This window comes from Photinus pyralis, unplaced genomic scaffold (assembly GCF_008802855.1).
Source record: "Photinus pyralis isolate 1611_PpyrPB1 unplaced genomic scaffold, Ppyr1.3 Ppyr1.4_LG4, whole genome shotgun sequence".
Lineage (NCBI taxonomy): Eukaryota > Metazoa > Arthropoda > Insecta > Coleoptera > Lampyridae > Photinus > Photinus pyralis.
Genome location: NW_022170511.1, coordinates 15,860,899 through 15,880,128, shown reverse-complemented (window position 1 = coordinate 15,880,128; position 19,230 = coordinate 15,860,899). Strand labels below are relative to the sequence as shown.

General features: G+C 35.9%; 1 protein-coding gene across 1 annotated transcript; it reads left to right on the top strand.

Annotated features, from left to right (window-relative positions):
* The first annotated feature begins 1,057 nt into the window (after window positions 1-1,057).
* On the top strand, window positions 1,058-19,230 carry LOC116167564 (cytochrome P450 4g15-like). The gene is made up of 9 exons (XM_031482955.1): window positions 1,058-1,436; window positions 9,100-9,294; window positions 9,346-9,531; window positions 9,689-9,758; window positions 9,807-10,101; window positions 14,273-14,341; window positions 15,897-16,065; window positions 18,478-18,657; window positions 18,717-19,230. The coding sequence occupies exons 1-9, from the start codon at window positions 1,283-1,285 to the stop codon at window positions 18,899-18,901; spliced, it is 1,503 nt and encodes a 500-aa protein (XP_031338815.1). The 5' UTR covers window positions 1,058-1,282; the 3' UTR covers window positions 18,902-19,230.

The window sequence follows — 19,230 nt, the reverse complement described above, 5'->3', positions numbered from 1 at the left end:
ATCTTAGACAATTAAAAACAAAGCATTTTCTGTCATATGTAATAAATTATAATTAGCATCTTTGCTTTGATTACCTACTTTGATGGTAGGTATAGGTAGCTACTTGTGTTTTCGGTTAATTGCTGGTGATTCTTCGTGTAATAATGTAAGCAATAACATCTTCCTCATGTTTTGGTTCTATACTTCAAAAAGGTCTGCAAGCAGCAAAGATTGAAACGTCAAACTATAATTTTAAATGTGAACATTGTGATTATGCAAAATGGTGTGAAACATTCCTACAAGTACGAAAATGAAAAAAAACGCACGTGGATGGCCCAATCCTTGATGGGGCTAGACCAGATAGACGCTTTGTATCAAACAGATCACTGTTTCTCAAACATCAGTTTCAAATAAGTACAGTTTGACAGATGTGTACAATAAAGTAAAGTTTGACAGAAGCGTACAATAAAGTGAAACTTTATGGCCGCAAAAGCAACCATAAAATCAACGATTTTGTGATGATAGCCTAAAAATGTCATTTTAACATATGCTATAAAATAAAATTCCCTTTTAAGGACTTTTTCACTTTAGTAAGTTAAAATTGAAGACAATGTTCGTAAACATAAAATAATTTTCAGCAATGGGCACAAACCTGATGTAACGTTTGTGAATGACTTTTAAGTGAAACGTTAACTTTTAAATCACTTTATTACCAGATTTTCTTTTTAATTACTCAAAATAAAAATTGCGTACTTACCGACACCCGACAAAATAATGTTTACAATATTTATAAAAATTGTTGTGCGTTAGTTGTTTCATAGATAAATGTTTATCTAAGTGCGCTTCCTACCTAAAATCAATCACACCATTCGTACCGTACCAACGCTTCCTCAATTTCCGAAATAACGGTTAGAAGTCTCGGTATCTAATAAAACTAATGCAAGAGTCGAAAATAATTCATTTGCCTCTTGTACGCCAGTAGTTGTAGCGAAATGTAATGTGTCAATTATTTCCACCCTTACTTGCTATTAAAAATTGATACTTATAGTGAAGTGAAATTTTTATACTCTCATGACAATTAACTAAAATTATATAAAATTCGGTTTATTGATGATTACGGCTCATATATTTGGCCGATCATAAAATAATTAAAATATTAGGTAACTTTCCGTGTTTGTTTAGTGGCTATTTGTTCGGAGTGAAACGCTTTTTAAAGCTACTTCGCTATAAGTCAAGTTTCACTTATTTGCTTAAGCACAACCCAAATACACGTCCGTAGTTAGAAACCCGCGATCTTAATAATATGGTGATCGCATTATTGATAATATGGAGTGGTGTGGTTTTATTTTGGTATTGGTATAATCGACGGCACTTAGTGAAATTGGGGAGTCAAATTCCTGGACCAGTCGCGTACCCCCTTATCGGCAATGGATTAACGTTTTGGGGCAAACCAGAAGGTTAGTGTTTTAATAGATTTTCGTAAATTTTTCATTTTTAATGTGGCCTTTTAATTTGAGTAGTATAGTAGTGTGATATTGTTGATATTCGTATGCCCGTTCTGTGAATCTTATCATCATCCCTAATAGTGGAACCAAGCTCAAAGTTAGCATACCTTTCATGCACCCATATTTTATGAGTTTTTAATATCGTTCTCAAATGGGAACATAGGTTTTGAACAACGCCAAATCATTCCTTATCCCCCAATTTCTACGCAAAAACGCCCAATCTTACCAGGATTCTTTTATAATTGACAATATTTATGAAGATGGTAATCAGCCACCTTCATTTTAGACAAGAACTGTTGTAAAAATTGAGGCTTTGCTACAATTAGGTACCTACGCAAGAATTTATTTGGGAAGTTTAGAAGTGGCCTTCGATCATAGTGTATGATTAATATCTAGTTGTTTTATTGCACTTCCGCGATTTTATGTGATTTTATACAGGGTGGTCTTTTTCCCAGTTTACCATGCTATTTGAATTATCCTACGAGTGGACCTTTCTTGTGCAAATATATCTGTTTTACGGTTTTGAGGTAAGCACTATAATCATTTAGAGGGACTTATGCTTAGTATAAGATTTTGTTGTTATGGTTTCCAAATCATTTTCGTATGCTATTTAAGATGATGTTATAAAGATGAAAAATAGTGATGACTAAGGTTGTTTGTAACATAATATCTCCCCACCCCAAAAATGACGCCACTAAATGGGGATTCTGTTTTCCGGAGCTCGGATATGACGATTCCAATTTCCAAACTCGTTTTTTTTTAATTTGAAAACAAATTGTTTAAATTTACTTGGTGTGACATTACCCAAATTTGAAACTATTCCGCCTTAAAAGGTAGCCTCATGGTCACTCACTTTTTGATAACTTCGGCGACGAGAGTTGCATTAAATTTATTAAAGATCCACCAGGTTATCGAGAACGTCCAATCGTGGAGTCACATTTATTATGAAAATCCCACAAATATGAAATTTAAACGAAATTGCAACTTCATTGGCACACCGGATTTGGAGTGTGTCACTCCGAGCTACATTTTAACAAAAGCAAAATAGACATAACCGGTACAGCCGTTCATTTCATTTTTCAATATGTTATGGGTTTCTGAAAAGAAAATGAAACAGGAATATACTCGTATACCTATTCACCAACAAGAAAAGTGAAAACTCCCTCCCAGTAAATTGGACCCAAATCATTTGCCGCTTTGTAGTTTCGCTACTGGAGGGTTCGTTCCCGAGATGTTCAGCCTTGGAAGATTCGCTCCCGAATCTTCTTTTTAGTGCATTTTCACTTTCAAGAAATAAAAAGTAAAAATAAGTAAAACCTTGCGCTCTTGATGTCTGTCTGTGTGTCCACTTACAGACTTGGTATTGGTGTCATTCGATCAGAAATTAAAAATTATTTCATGTTTGTGTTCTCGTTAAGACATGAAATGTCTATAAGGGCCACTAAAATCGAAAAAACAAATTTGAAAGTGGACTCTTCGCCTCTTGCTCACAAGCGACTTAACGCTTTTTTTAGAAAATTTTCCCGTGTACGATTCACCCCCGAAAGGTCCATCCCCAAAATTCTCCCACAAAATATCCGCTCCGGAGATTTTCTTCTTCTTTCTTCTTAAAACCTCCATGGAAAATTTACGTTAAGAAAAGTCTGTGAAATACTTGTTATGCACCCAATTTTAATGTTCACTTTTGTTTCTGTCGCAAAACTTGCCCCGGTATATTCGCTCACAGAAAATTCGCCGTTGAGAAAATTTGCGCCTCCGGCAGAAGATTTGCTCGTAATTTACTTTTTAAAAAATTCATCCCATACAAATCTCCTACAAATAAACAACGACTCGTGGTCATTGTTATAGCAAAATTGTGTGACGTGAGGCGGCGCAGCCGGCGAAACCGGGCTTATGCCTCCTCCGGAAGCGGTACGTTTTGGGGAGGTGAGGGGGTACGAAGTTCGCCGTGTCTGCTAGTTAGTAGGTAATAAATCCTTGTAACGATATAATAGGTTATTATTCTTGGGATTAAGATTTTTCCGTAAACTTTAAAGAGTGGATAATTACACCTATACTTTTTTTCCCCGAAACTTCGTTTTCGAGATATCTCCATCGACGCGACCGACGGATGCATAGCTTAAGTTTTCACTACTCTACATACGTCATCCATTTCCGACGTTTTCCTATTAAAATTTGCAAACGATTGCAGTAACGATTTTGACTCGGATTTTGACATCTTTTGATCTTTTTTTTGCGACTAAGTTATCCTTTGAAGTAAAATAAAATGATCATCAGTTAGTACCAACTTCATAATTTTTTTGATTTGCGGGAAATTCAAATTGTCCTCACTTCTAATGAATCACCCGGTATATATGTATTTGAGCTCTCTGTAAACAGATCTATTTCACGAAACCCATTTTGCTATACAATGACAATGAAATAATTTCGACTCTGGCCTTTGACCCCGTACGAGGGAACCTTAAAATTGAGTACATAGCACCTGCTAAGGACGTCAAGCTTTTGGGTTAGTTTCAGGCAAAATACTTGTGAACGTGTAGACCAGCGTTATTTTATCGCTGTTTTGACGAAAACACACGTTTTGAAGCACCAGGAATCCAAATCAAACAAAATCTCGATGACGTCGGTCTGTCGGTGCGTCTATACTGTCATTTTCGGATAAACGGGGGAACCGATTGGACCCAAATTTGGTGCACATATTCTTAGATATAAAAGGCCAAAATCGTACATTCTTAGATGTTCGGGTGAAATTGTTATAATTTCTCCTCATACACATCCGGCATCTGCTACAAAGAAGAATCCTAATACTGACTTAAAATTTCTCAGTTTGAGAGACTCGGTGGCTTCGACCAATTTCCGACAATTCCAAAGAATTGATTACACATATCTTTATTAGCACCTGAAATAAATCTTGAACAGGAATACCTAAAAAAATCTGACATGAAAACTCTCTCTGGGTCGCACAAAGGATTCGTGTAAACACACAATAAATTGATTAACAATGAAAAAAATTTATCCCGAAACACGTAAAAAATTAAAACGAATCTCTGAAAGAAAGAAAAGCTTACAAAACTTGTTTAGACATAATACTCCGCACGCACGCGGTCGATAATTAAAAAAATCTTAAATTACTTACATTTTTTTTCTATAATAATCCAAATAATCTGTCGGAAAAAGGTTTGCAATATTCACGCGCACTTATCAACGACTCAAAAACACTTACTGACAGCTTCAGGAAACTTCACTTCTGCTTTGATATACTCAACTTAATGACTCGAACTAATCTTTTAGAAAAGTTTTACTAAGCTGATAACTGCTTTGTTTACTCACATTCCAACTAACTTTTTCTGAATACGGACAGAGGGTTGTAAAATCTTTTCACAAACTTTTACTATTTCACTAAAATAACTTAAATCATTTATTAAGATTGCTTCTTCTGAACTCTTTATTTCGAAACGGGCGAATTTCGTTTCCGGAACATTCGCACATGCAATAGTCGGCACGGAAAATTCGTCCCCGTATAAGATTCGCCCCAGGAAGATTTAACTCGTTCCTGTATAGTATACTCGCGGAAATTTGTCATTTCAGAGTTTAAATATTCGTCCAAGACTAATTCGAAAACACACTTTCGGTATTATCAATCAAAACCAAATTAGCACTAATGATGGTCGTATGCTCCGTCAAATTTAATTACGGAGCCATTTAAACTTCATGGCAACAATAAATTGTAGGAAAATTGCCTAAATTCGTAATTGAGCCTATAGAGTACACATGTAACAAACGATTTACTGTGGCTAGCACAGATACTGCGACGAACTTGGGCTGCTCGCGCATAGCTGGAGAGCTTGAGGAATTAAAACCAATTAATTCAATTATTATTGGAATCTAATTTAATTAAGTATAATAATACACAAGGTATAGTAATTTATCAAGCGGTAGTCGGCGGTATAAAACGGCGAACCGGCGGTACAGGGACCGGACGAACGGACAGACTCGAGCGCCACCAGACGAAAATCTCGCGCCTGGACAAGGTCGGCGGTAACCACGGAAGGACAGGTTGGTCTCAGTAGTCTCGTAGTCTCAATCGAAGATGTTAATTCCAGGAATTCTGTGATCAGGTCCAGCAAATGGTGGCGTGGCGGTCACTTCGGTAACCCTAAAACAAAGTTACGGCTCAACTGGCAAATTTCCTAGCGGAAAAAAACAAATAACGGTAAAAATGCGAAAGCAAAACGGCAAAAGGATCGGTACGGTACGGTTGCAAATATTATCGGCAAAAGGCGTAACTTACGGCAATCAAAAAAGCAAAAGATTTAAATTACTTACAGCACCCTAAAATGGCAAAAGATCCCCAAAAAATTAAGCGTTTACGTTATAAAAAAATGCGAATTTGATTTGAGATGGCACAGGGGAAATCCAACTCGTCGCGTATTCAATACGAAATCCAAAAAAATCAATTCGATTTTTAGTTAATTACTCGGCTCCTGTTCGTGCTAAAATTCATCTGGCAATCGATTCTTTAATTAAGCGCAAACAATTTGACACCAAAATCTCCTCGGTAGGTCCTCCTTTACTGTAACTCATTTAATTAGTTCATACATACACAAAAGACTAAAAATGGAAGCTCATGAACTCTTTACCTTAATCTTTATGTTAATTGCATGTTTTCGGATACAGAGCCGACTGGCGCTTATCAAATTTTTGCAGGCAGGCGCCAACTGATAACGAGCAAAACCACTCGCTTCGAAACTTGTTTTATCCTTGCTTTAACTGATTTATGGGGACCTAAAACGGCATATAAACAATTAACGGCGCTGAAACCAAAAAATATCCTTCATCTTCGCCATGACAAGACCCTTCGATAGTTACAAAAATTATTCTAAAATTCCAACAGGAACGGGCATAGGCGGACTAATTAATTACGGCATCTCCTTGTCTCAATGGCACCGCGGAAAGTTCTCGAAATTAAGGTTTTCTATGTAACGAAGCCCAAACCAATCGTTACTATAAGGGTGGTCCTCGTAAACGGCAAACTCATGCAGAAATTCCGGGTGCTTCGTTACAATACCACCCACACGCCTGCGCATGCGCGTCCTGCTTAAAAGCTTTTCAGCTCTTTCTTTAGTGTCTAAGAATGTGTGTACCAAATCAATCGTTTTAGCGGTTTAAATAATAATAATTCTTTATTGTCCCAACAGATATAAACATCCTCGTAAAATCCAAAAAAAAGGACAAAATTATACATATAGCTATAGTTCAAGCGAGTTCAATACATATAAGTAAACGTTGTTAACCATGAAAGAAAAGTAAAGTGATTTGCTGCAAGTAGACATAAACAAAATTAGATTTGAATAAACATGAATAATATCCAAAAATGATAATTAATTATTGCATTTAACGACAACTTAAGAAAAACAACAATTCTTTGGCCGTGAGGCTACATAAATGATGCGGAAAATTTAAATGAACATGAACAATATAATACAAAAAGAATAATTAATTTATTTATTGCACTTAACAATAGCTTTAAGTTAGTATTAAAAATATCAATAACATTTGCAACTTTATTATACATGTTATAAAAATTTTTATTTTTCATAGTGGGAAATGAGATTATAATAATCCTTGCATTTATTCCTTTCGGATAAATCTCAGCGTTACAAATCAGCAAAACAGCGCGTTCGTTAGTGGGCTCGACTATTTCCCGTCATTTTCAACGTCTCGTCGTTCTTTCCGCTGATGGGATTTATTCATTTCGTGTTCGAAGTCATACGGCGCAAGGGTGGAAGTGCGTGAGAAGCGAGTTGACATGGTTTGAAGTATGAGGCTGAGGTATGGCAGACGAAAACGAAACACAGGAAACTGAATTTCATGAAGACAGAAATTAAACAAGTAAAAACGCCCTAAGGCGAGTAACTCAGCTCATTTTCCATGCATTGATCAGTACTTTCCAAAAGGCAATAGCTATGTGCGCTGTTTTTCTTTACTAGATGCATCTATGGTTAACGTTTCAAAGAAATATCTCCATAAATAAGAAAGTTGGCATACGCACATCTGATTTTTACTATATGCGGACGGGCAGACGGACAGAGAAAGTGCCTGCAATAGCGAACCAAACTTCGTTGGAAAATGCGCTAACAAAAATCGCTCAAAAAGGCATTTGAAAACAGTTCAATGAAGGGTACAGGTCCTATCCAACTTTATGGGGGATGAAAGATAAAGATGTCTAGATAATTCTTAGTCATGTGCTTCACGTGTTCCCAACTGTTCCTTCGAGGTCTCGGCCCCTGGGCCACCTAGAGACTTCCGGTTTTCGCTAATTGATAACTGCTATAGTCTACATTTGCCCGTTACTTATCATTTACAGTTGCGGTACGCGGCAACACCTACGAGTGGTTTTTGAAACCTTTTTAATTCTTTTGAACAAAACATAACAAACTACTATGGCAAAGGCACCACTACCTTCTTTCTTCTATCTTCCATCTTCCATGACAAAATGACCCTGCAAACATAAGTAGATAAGGTTACGGCGCCAAGCTAACTACAACTAGACTTTTCAAGACAGGATAATAATCCGTTGGTATAAATGAAGATGACGAGCCTACATGGAAAGTGTCGTGAAAAATGATTATTTAGCCCACTAACCAACGCGCATTCTTGTAAGACATACTTTTACTGGAAAAGACGCGATTAAACACATTTTGCGTTAGTGGGCAACGAACATCTTATTTTCCCCACGAAAAATGGAGAGGACAGTCTCACAGGAAAAACCGATAGGAAAGATGACAGTAAAAATTTTGTGTTAGTGGTTGAGAACAGTTTTATAATCCTTTAAGATTTCGAAAAGAAAGAATGTACGAGGAAAGAATGACAAAAATGAACGCTCGTGTGTGGCTAGCTATTGTATATTGGAAATGCATTATTTGGAACGATGCACCTCAGACATTACTCGATATTTAACCCTCGGGCGACTTACAATCCCCTGGGCCGGAGGCCCTCGGGCTCTGTCGCCGTCGGCATAAATATCGTCTTAATGCCCTTGATGCATAAAGAAATATAGAGAGTGTGCAATTTAATTTTCAACATTATGATCCTCTTCCTGTCAAACTGGAAGTGATAGGAAAACGCTATTTCGAGCACCCAATTTAGTTTTGCTCGTAAGATAACCAATTTTATACGCATGGGTACCGACAATTCCGCCAAAGTTACAGGGATGTGTCTAATTTGGGATAATTACTGGCCCTATATCATTGCCAAATTTTTGACAGATAGCACTAAAGCGTGGAGACTTTATAATGAGAGATTTTTCGAGATGAATAAAAAATGGTGACATTGCGACTTTTTCAGTGGGTCCAATGCAATTTCATTCCCAAGTCGCCAGTAACAGATTTTAGAAGAATATTGGCGTGCTAGGGGAACTCTCGGTTTAGAATAAATTGGAATATTGTAGTAAAATATCTCTACCGTTCATCATGGGGTTTGGTTCTGGAGTAAGTTTTACAGTAAACCGTTGGCCATTTAGCAATTTTAGAATTATATGTTGATGTTATTGCAAAAGCACGATTGCCTGAAGTGTTTCAGTCAATTGCTACTAATAAACCTGTTTAAATTTCAGAAGTGTTTAAAAAACTTCGAGAAATATTTACCATGTACTCGAGACTGGTGGCAATTTGGTTGGGTCCGAAGTTACACGTAGCCCTCTTCGACGCTAATGATGTCGAAGTGGTTCTTAAATCGAAGGCGGTTGAAAAGGCCGAGGAATATAAGTTCCTAAAGCCGTGGCTGGGCGACAGTCTTTTGATAAGTACAGGTAATAATTCGGTTAACTTTCTACGCGAGTTTAAACATCCTCGATATTCAGGAAGTAAGTTTAAACGTAACAAGAAGCTGATAATGCCGTCCTTCCATGTTAATAATTTAAAACGATTTTTGGACGTTTTCAATGATCACGCACTGGTGCTGGTGGAATCGTTACGTGAAAAAGTTGGCGAAGGCGAATTCGACATACAATCTTATTTGAGTACATGCACAATCAACGTTCTACTAGGTAATTGTTATATAACAGATTTCCTTTTCATTGCCGTATTATAAACGTTTACGGCCACTTATAGCTAATAAACATGCATGATTTTTTACATTTTTTAATAATTGCGTATTTTATAATAATGCAATTATTGTTTACTAAAGACCTCGTCTGTTTGCAGAAACTGTAATGGGCATTAACAAAGAAACCCTGGGAGACCAAGCCACCAAATATTCACATTATGTTCACAAGTAAGTATGCGCGAATGTTCCTCACCCTCGTAACACCACTCTCTGCAGGCTATCAGGTTTGGCCCACATGAGGGTGTATAAATTTTGGTTGCGTCCCGATATCATATTTCGATTTTCTAAAGTAAGAAGAGAGCAAGATAAATACATAGAGATAATTCACGGATTAACTGAAAAAGTAATACAGGAACGCAAGAAGAGATGGTACGAATCGAAATTGCGAGATGATGAAGGAGAAGAAAAATGGACGGTGTTTATGGATAGCTTATTAGGAGCAAAAGATGAAAACGGAGTTGGATTAACGGACGAAGATATAAAGGCCGAAGTAATGACCATGATGTTCGCCGTAAGTACATTTGGATTTAATTTAACGCAAATTGCGTTTATTATTTATCTTGAACTTCATTTCGAGGAGGATACAATTGTTCTAATGAGCGGCACGTCCTACTTCCCTCTTCATTATGCTGAAAATCGATTTAAAGCGAGTTAGATTCGCATAATAAATAAATAATAATGAACATTTGTTCGTACTTCACAACGTAATAGAAAAATCGCCAACTACGTCTCGAAATGAATGAAGTTATCATGAACTGAAGCAACGTAATTAAACGGTACCGTCCATCATCGACTTGACATGAATTGGGAGGCGTTTCTAATTGAATTGCCTTAAATGTTTATATAAAATTAATTAAAATACAAAAATATAATTGAAACGCGACCTACTTTCCGCAAATTGTACACCTAATGGAAACTAATAATCAAAACGGTACCTACACATCGAAAATGGAAGCATGACAATAGCTTCAGAAGTTATCAATTTTAGTGGAATGACCGTATTTGCCATTTTTTAAAGATTATTAACCTAGTTTCATAAAGCTCGCACGTAACGATATTTCTGATTTATGGTAATTTGCTTCTCACGTGAAAACCTTTAAGTGACATTTTATAAAAGTTTGAAGTGGCTCTTCTGCAAATGTCATTTGAAGTGATGAACGACCGTCACTATACATCTTAGAAAACGTTCATACAGTTATGGGTACTACATGACTGCTACTCTTAAGTACTTTTTAAGAAGGATCCTAATTAAGGTAATACTGTAATTTGCAAAATTCGAATACAAAGTTAAAAGGTTGTATTTCAAATTCCACGCATTCACCTACCTAGCACAATTTTATTGTATATACACGCTGATTCAAATTCGAGGGCCACCATGGGGATCTCAGGAACTGTAAGAGATAGGTAAGTAGTTTAAATTTTGCAAAGTTGCGTACTTTGATGCTTCGCAAAATGCCGTTTTGAAACTGAAAAAATTCTTACTACTTTCGGAGATCTTGAAATACACGAAATTGTGCAAAATCGTTTTTATTTTTTCCCGAAGTTATTTAAAAAGATATTTCAAAATAAATTACACACAATTATGGCCACTTGTTTCCCTCTACAAGATGCTAGTTTTAAATTTCTCCGGTCTCCGGTTAACCATCATTTTTGTTTTTTCTGGATAGTCATTTTTACTTTTTGTGTCATTTTGATAGAACTTTTTTCTGATTTCAAAAATGTAAATATCACTATTTTATTATTATTATGTACTCAGTTCTAGAGCTCTGTAACAAACCATTATATCTTCGCTTTCCGCCAACATTTACATCTTAGAGTTGGGTAGATAGTTACTTCAAGAACAAGTTTTCGTTTCGTCCCGTTCCAAATTTCCCAAACATGACTCTTGGACGAAGGTATTTCGTTGGGGATGAATTTTTCGGAGCCAAGTATTCATGGTACGAATCCGTAGACGAATAGTCTGTGAGGCAAGTCTTCTGCGGCGCCAATATTACGGAAACGATTTTGCAGGGGCGAGTCTCTTGTGGTGAATTTACGGCAGACGCTATGCAACAAATCCTTCGCCAAATAAAGACGATCTGGCGCGAGTGTATTGTAGGTTGCCTATCGTCAGGCGTTCTTGTACATCCAACGTTCTAGTCCAGGGATGGGAAAATGGCGGCCCGCGACATGGTTCGATCCGGCCCGCATTTGTATTTTAATCCCCACTGTGGATGGCAAGTTGACAAGGGCCGCCAGTATCACATTATACACATATGATCTCCCGCACCTTTTGTACTAATGCCACCAAGAAAAAGAAAAACTTGACAGGGAGAGAAAGGGATTTACAAATATTTTCTTCCCCATTCGCTGTAAATTTTGAGGAGATTGCAGCAGACTATCAACATGAAATAATTGAGCTACAATGTGACGAAACGTTGAAACAATTTTTTAACAGTTCAACTAAACTTGAGTTCAAAACTTTATCGAAAAATAAATTTCCCAATCTAATTAAGCACACTTAGAAAATTATTTTTATGTTTGGGTTTCCATACAGTATGTCCCTGGTTTGGTGTTACAAGAGGTGTTGTTGGACTAAAAAATTTTGAATAGTAATAAAAAGTTGAATTGTTGTATGGAGTCATAAATTGCTCATGCTGAACAACTTTTCTTAGTAACATTTCGTATCATGAACAAAAAGTGCAGCTTACCTGAAAACAAAAGAGTTTTGCGCTGTATAAAGGCCGGCTTGATCTTTACAAACCCAAAATATTCTTAAAATTGTATTCACACCAAGCAAGGCTTTTTCTCATAGTCTCAAAATAAAATTCAAAAATTTTTGGACCATGGACACATTGTATATCAGTGAGTAGAATCTTCATTTCTGAAACTTCGTAAAAATAAGGGACAAGATGACTAACAATCATCTTCAGAGTGTTTTGCAAATTTCTTCCACTAATTTGGAGCCAAATATAATTAATGAACAGTCGAAATTTCATTTGCCACACCAGTCCGGCACATCAACCAATAATTTTTGTCAGTTTGGTTTTTTGTTATGTAGGTATAATAAATTGTCTTTGGCCCGCCTGAATGCTGTAATTATTTTATGTGGCCCTCTTTTAAATCTATTTCCCCATCCCTGTAATCTAGTCCAACATATGGTCCAACCGAATAAATTCATTTCAGGTTTTTAGCGTATACACAACGAAGTTGAGGTAACACTTATGTCAATGTGCTTTTCCATTGAGTGTTTTTATTCAATGATTTTATGTTGTCTGTCTCTAAGTCGTCTGTCTGTTCCATCGAGATCTCGTTCCCTGAAGCACCTACCTAGAGACGTTGGGTTTTCGCTAAGTGATAGATGCTATGATCTTATTTTTAGCGCATTTTTTAAGAATTAAAAAAAATGTGCTATTGTTTTTTGTTTTGTCCGTCCGTCCGTCCGGACCCACTTCTACCGTTTTGAACTACTTCTAGGGGAATGGTCCTAGAGTCCTGGAATTTTTTGCAGTAGGTAGCCTACACCTTGAAGGTGTGCCAGAGGGCCATCAAATTTCGCTGTCTAAAAGCCCCCCCCCCCCACGAATTATTTCCTGAGATGCTGTTTTTGAAAGTAAAACGTGCATAACTTTTACATACGATAACCAATTGGTATCAGATTTTGCATACGCATGCCTCTCTCATTGTATTCTAATTAAAGATATCAAATTTGATACATAGCCACTTGGAATAAAACCAAATTTAACGCCAGTTTCAAAATTTCGTTTTGCGCATACGCCGAGACAACTTTCTTATTTATGGAGGGATTTAAATGAAATTTGATACATATCCACTTGGAATCAAAGCAAATGTAGCGCCATTTTCCAAATTTGGTTTTGTGTAGGATGTGCAGTGCCAACTTTCTTATTATTATGGGAGAAATTTCGTAGGGGTGTTTAAAAAAAATGCGCTTTACCTGCACAAGGGTTGTGCACAATTTGTACTTCTTTCGTTACTCATCATTTACAGTTGTGTTACGCTGCAACACCCCCGGGTGGGTTTTGAAACATTTTTTATTATTATTTGTTTCTTTTTTTGAAAACTCTAGTCATTTCTTGGATTTTATTAGGAAATAATATGTTTGCCTGCTTGTATCCAAATTTCCATTTGTTCTTAAGATTTGTTACAATATACATTATGACCAAAAAAATTGCGATGCGTTAGACTTCATTTCTTTCATAAATTTGAGAAATTATTGATAACATTTTATTTACGTAAAAAGACAAATGTTTTTAATGCTACGGCAAAAATAGTGGTTTTTGAATCTGTTGCAAATTTGGACAAGCCGAGTAGTGGGTGAAAATAAAACAATTACCTACCTACATTCTTGTTTTTGAAGTCGTTTTCAGTGAGGAATACACAGCAATATGTTAACGCCACCCGATATTGATGTCTTTAAAAAGTGTGGTTCGATCAAAGAGTAGTTATGGTTACTCTTTGGTTCGATTCTAGCAAACTACAGTTCGAAAGGTAATCGTAGCTGATTTACTATTGCAACACGTTGCCAGCAAATAGGTCAAGTGATTGCATTTTCAACTTTATATGATGGAAACGCTGACCGCAAATATCTATAAGTAGATACTTTTTAACACGATTGGTGAAAAGCCTTATCCTAACAAAACGACTTCATCTGTGAGTAAATACCACTAAAATTGAGTTTTCAGGGTCAAGATACAACCACCACCACTCTAGGATTCACTCTTAGCCTTCTTGGAATTTATCAGGATATACAGGTTTGTTTCCCATAGTTTGTAACATTGTAACAAGTATTATAAAACAACACACAACCGTTTTCAACTCTCCCCCGCCTCTTCCTAAAGATGGTAGTGATCATTTTATTATCAAATAACAAACACACCGATGTTGTCGGGAGCGTATGGATGCCATTATGTATTTACTATACACTATACAGGGTATCCCAGATCGAGTGGGATTGCATGGGTTACTTTGTTATTCTAAAAAATAAAAAAAAGATTAAATAGATAGTTTCATGTGCCGATTAAAATTCCATTCCAGAAGATGTGAAAATTCTACTTTGATTAAATGTTTCAAAAACAAAACTGAAAAACACAAATATCCAAAAAAATGTAATATCTATTTAATTATAAAAATTATGACGACGAGATTGATATAATTCACAATACTCACTTTTTCGAACGGTCATTTATTTATCAGTTTACTACCTGCTACAATAGATATTTTAATATATTCAAAAATTCTCCTTCGTTATCGTCTTTTAAAAAAAACATGAAGTGTAGGTTATTAAGTGAGCAATCATATTAGATTTGTAAAAAAAATTTTATTTTATTTTATATGTATGTGTATAACGTGTGAATGATGCACTAGGTTGAGTTATTATTATTATTATTTTATAAAAGTTTGTCACTTTGATGAAAACTGAAAAATAATATCGAAATACACATAAAGATGGCGATAACAGACATTATGAATAGCAACTTTCTTTTGTTAAATGGTCGCCATATTTGGATCCTTACATCTTTGATCTCTTCTTATACGATGCAGCATAACCTATGATTGTGCAAAGAAAAGTAATATTAGTTTATTTACCTTTTGTGGCCGTTTGCACCGACAAATTTAAACTGAGCTTAGCTTAAGCGTGACTTAAAGTCCATGGCAACCATTGTCGCAATAATCGTTGTCGTAGAATTTCAGCTAAGCTTAAGCAAAGATATTTTACGTATACATGTGGCTTAAGTAAGGTATTTGGCTTGAGATAATCTCAACTTAAATTTGTCGATTCAAATGGGCATTAATCGAGTCGGATCAGTTAATTTAAAAATCATTTGAATAGTTAATTATTCCTTAATCAATTATGAGTTAGTATATTTTCATCATTAAAAAATATACCACTATGGCGCTCATATACTTTTATTTTCATTTCAATATTACGTTTTGAGTGTTGTACTATCAATATGAGAAACTTTCATATTATTATTATGTTAGGGATATATCATTTTCTAGAAATTAGAATTTTTTCATCTTTTCTGGCTTTTAATCGAACCCAATTTTTTTAAATTTTAAGTCAGAAAGCTAGCATAAAGCTTTGCTCATTTAACTTTATCTCTATTCTTGATATAATAAATTTAGTCATGCACTCCTACTCGTCCTCGACTTTGCAAAATTTTTTTTCTTTCACATTTATCTCTGCAAATATCTGGAATGCATTATTGGTGTGCACTATAGTGTTCCGAGATAAATTACTTGTTTCACCGAATGTACCTACACATTCGTGTTGCTTGAATCACGTGACCTTATTTCTTCTTTTAGGATAAAGTATTGAAGGAGCTGGATGAAGTGTTTGGCAGTTCTAACAGACCCATAACCTATGATGACATTTTGAAACTTCAATATCTGGAACAAGTAGTACAAGAGACGTTACGACTGTATCCTCCTATACCGCTAATTGCGAAGAAACCTGTTGCCGATATACAACTAGGTAAATCCTTTAAAAGTTAATTTTTCGTAAGCCGTAATCGGCCGTAACCGTAGATTTCGATAAATTTGTCAGATTACCAGTCTTAGCCCCAGTTGATCTCCTACACTATTCTTATGTAAGCTCTCGCTCGCAGGTAAGTCTTAGGCTCTTAAAAAGTTTAAAGCGTGACTAATAGCGACAAATTGTGACCCCTTACAGTAGTAGTGTTGTAATATGAAGTTCCTACAATAGTGTACCTATTGGTGGTGACTACTTGACTAGTAACCTGTTTGATGTTATTTATGGTTTTATCAGACGAATTACAGTCTAAACCTGAGGCGCTCACTCAACAGTTTACCACACAAAATTAACAATGTCAAGGCAAGGGTTAAGGGAGCAACTTTTCCAAGCACAACAACAGCAATAAACAGGTTGCAATTTGCAACTATGGAGAAGGAGCATTGCCGTCAAACACTTTGAAGTTCACAGGATTGGGTTTTGGGGACCACCATTATGACTTCTAAAGATCCACTAGTGTGGACATAACTGTCCACCACAAGGCTTTTATGTACCGGGTGACCCAATAAGACTATTCCTCGGTCATATCTCGAGAACCGTTCGTCATATGACTTAGGGGTAAAAAAATTATTGGATAAATCGGTCATGAAAAATCGCTGGAAATAATTTAAGCATTTTAATTAATTAATTTTTTTTATTTTAACTTTTGCGCTTTTGATTTATATTATTATTATATTGATTATATAGAAAAAGATTTTTAATAAAAAAGGTTTAAAATTTAAGAGAGGAAGAAAATGTCATCTAAAGAGATTGTAGAAGGAAAAGTGCCCATAATACTACCAGCATTTAATTAATTAGTCTCATTTTCCCAATATTTGAGGTTAGGAACGAGATTTTGAAAAACGGTTTTCACTGGCCTCTTTGGGTGTTATTTGGCGACTTTTTCATAAAAAAAAGTCATAGGTATCATTCCATTTGATTTTTTTAAGATTTTGAATCATAGTGTCAAAACTAGGCCCCTGGCGGAGAAGGATTCAACTAAATTAACTAGATTGATTCTTGTTGCCCAAGGAATGCCCTTTTCAACGATACCAAATTTGTTACAATCGGCCAAACGGTTAAGAAGGTAAAGCAGGTTATTTCAAAAATGATTGAATGCCCCACACCATCTTTGTTTTTGAAATTACTGAAAATGTAGATGAAACTTTAAAAATGTGAAAAAAGAATGTTTAGTTTATTATGCGAAATTTAAAGAAAGTCATACGACAATGGTTCCCGAGATATGGCCGAGGAACAGTCTTATTGGGTCACCCGGTACATAAGACACATTACGGTCCCAAAAATTAAAGATATAAATTTGTCGGCAACATTTATATTTTAAAAAATGTGTGTCTAATAGGTACACAAAAATGTTTCCTCTTTTGCATATTTTTTACCCGACAACATAAAATAGCGAACTAAGGAGTAAAATGTGGGAGACACTAAGCAGATGCAATAGCGGTAAGGTCATCTACTAAGAGTGCGGTTACGAAAATTAGATCGTGGTTACTGGAAAAGTTTATAAGTGCTGAGGATTACTCACTTTAAAGTGGTAGAGAGGAGGAAGAGAGGGAATTTAATTCACAGAAGTTAGGGCTATTTATTGTATTAATAAAGAACAAGCGGAAGAGTATACCATTTTTTTGTGAGCTAACAAGACGAAGAACGGAGTTCTAATTAAAAATTCGATCCAAAAGCAAAATAAACTGAATTGCTCCCGTCATTGCATTTGCGGAAGAGCGGTATACGAGTGATTATCTTTCGCGACGGTACATTAATTTTGATGTTACAATTGTGCTGCTAAAATAGAAAACCCAACTTCGCACGAAATAAAATATTCCACGCGTGCAGTGCGTGTTTTAAACATAAGTTGAGGAACTTTAAACTCTGCAAAATTTATGCTATTAGCAACAAAGCCGCACTTTGACATCAGGAAAGCTGTAAGCCATGTAGAGAAATTTCGACCTATAGGAATCCTGAATCCAAACAATTTCTATGGGAATCGAGGCAACTTAAGAAGACAAATTAGAAGTATTATAGACAATTTTGTTGTTCCATTGTTTATCAATCGTTGTGAGTTAGATATATACTTTAAGAAAGGTATCAATTTCAGTTTATTGTTCTTCATTAATTAAAAAAAAATTAAGTTTCGGGAGGGAAAGGGGTCGCCACACTGAACGTGATCTGCCCGCCGCGTGTGTTTCCTTCACATTTTTATATTCTTGTTTAGTTTAAGTCTTTTAGTAGACTAAATAAAGAGGTTGTTAGGTGATTAATTTCAGACGTTACACATGAATCAAACAGAAACATCCGTAGGTCCTCCAGCTACGAAAAATTTATTTCGTTATATGTGTACACATTGAAATCGTTTTCCAGATACCTGCGCAATACCCGCCGGTTGTACAGTTGGAATTATGATAATGGGCATACAAAGGGATCCGAAGCAGTTTCCAAATCCGATGCGATTTAATCCAGATAACTTTCTACCAGAGAACATCAAAGCACGAAATCCGTACAGTTACATGCCGTTCTCGGCTGGATCAAGGATGTGTGTCGGTATAAAGGAAACGGTAATCTCTAGTGTCCAAAATTACTAATTTTGCCTCTTTGATCAGGTTCCAAATATGCCACAATTTTGATCAAAGTAATATTGGCTATGATCCTCAGATCGTACAGGGTATCTGCCACACGTAGGGAACGTCAGTTTAAGTTGGCGGGACAGGTGGTTCTAAAACGATGTGAGGGCTACCTTGTCAGTCTGCAGTTGAAAAGTGACACGCTCAACACAACACCACCTTAAGCATTTGCTGTGCGCTGGATGCTATACTATTTAAATCTAGTGAATTTAACTTGTAGTGTGTAAATGCAGCATTGCACGTAAAGTACTATGCGATCAAAAAGTAGTTGCTGTGAGTCGCCTTTGGAATTTTTGTTTACACGGGAAATCGTACTTGAACTCCCAACGGCGACTCGACAGCAACTCATTTTTGATCACCCGTTATTAAGGCCGTTAATATGTTATAATAGATTGTATACTATATTTTAACACATTTTATAGACTAGCACATACTGCTATTGGTTTTTGTATCGATTAACAAATAAACCTCGGGAACTGTTTTGAAATTGCAA

Bases quoted from the DNA above. Each gene is read 5' to 3' on its own strand.
- LOC116167564 (XM_031482955.1), top strand. From the start codon at position 1,283: ATGGTGATCGCATTATTGATAATATGGAGTGGTGTGGTTTTATTTTGG. The intron at 1,437-9,099 runs GTTAGTGTTTTA...TTTAAATTTCAG, and splicing joins GTTTTGGGGCAAACCAGAAG to AAGTGTTTAAAAAACTTCGA. The intron at 16,066-18,477 runs GTAAATCCTTTA...ATCGTTTTCCAG, and splicing joins TGTTGCCGATATACAACTAG to ATACCTGCGCAATACCCGCC.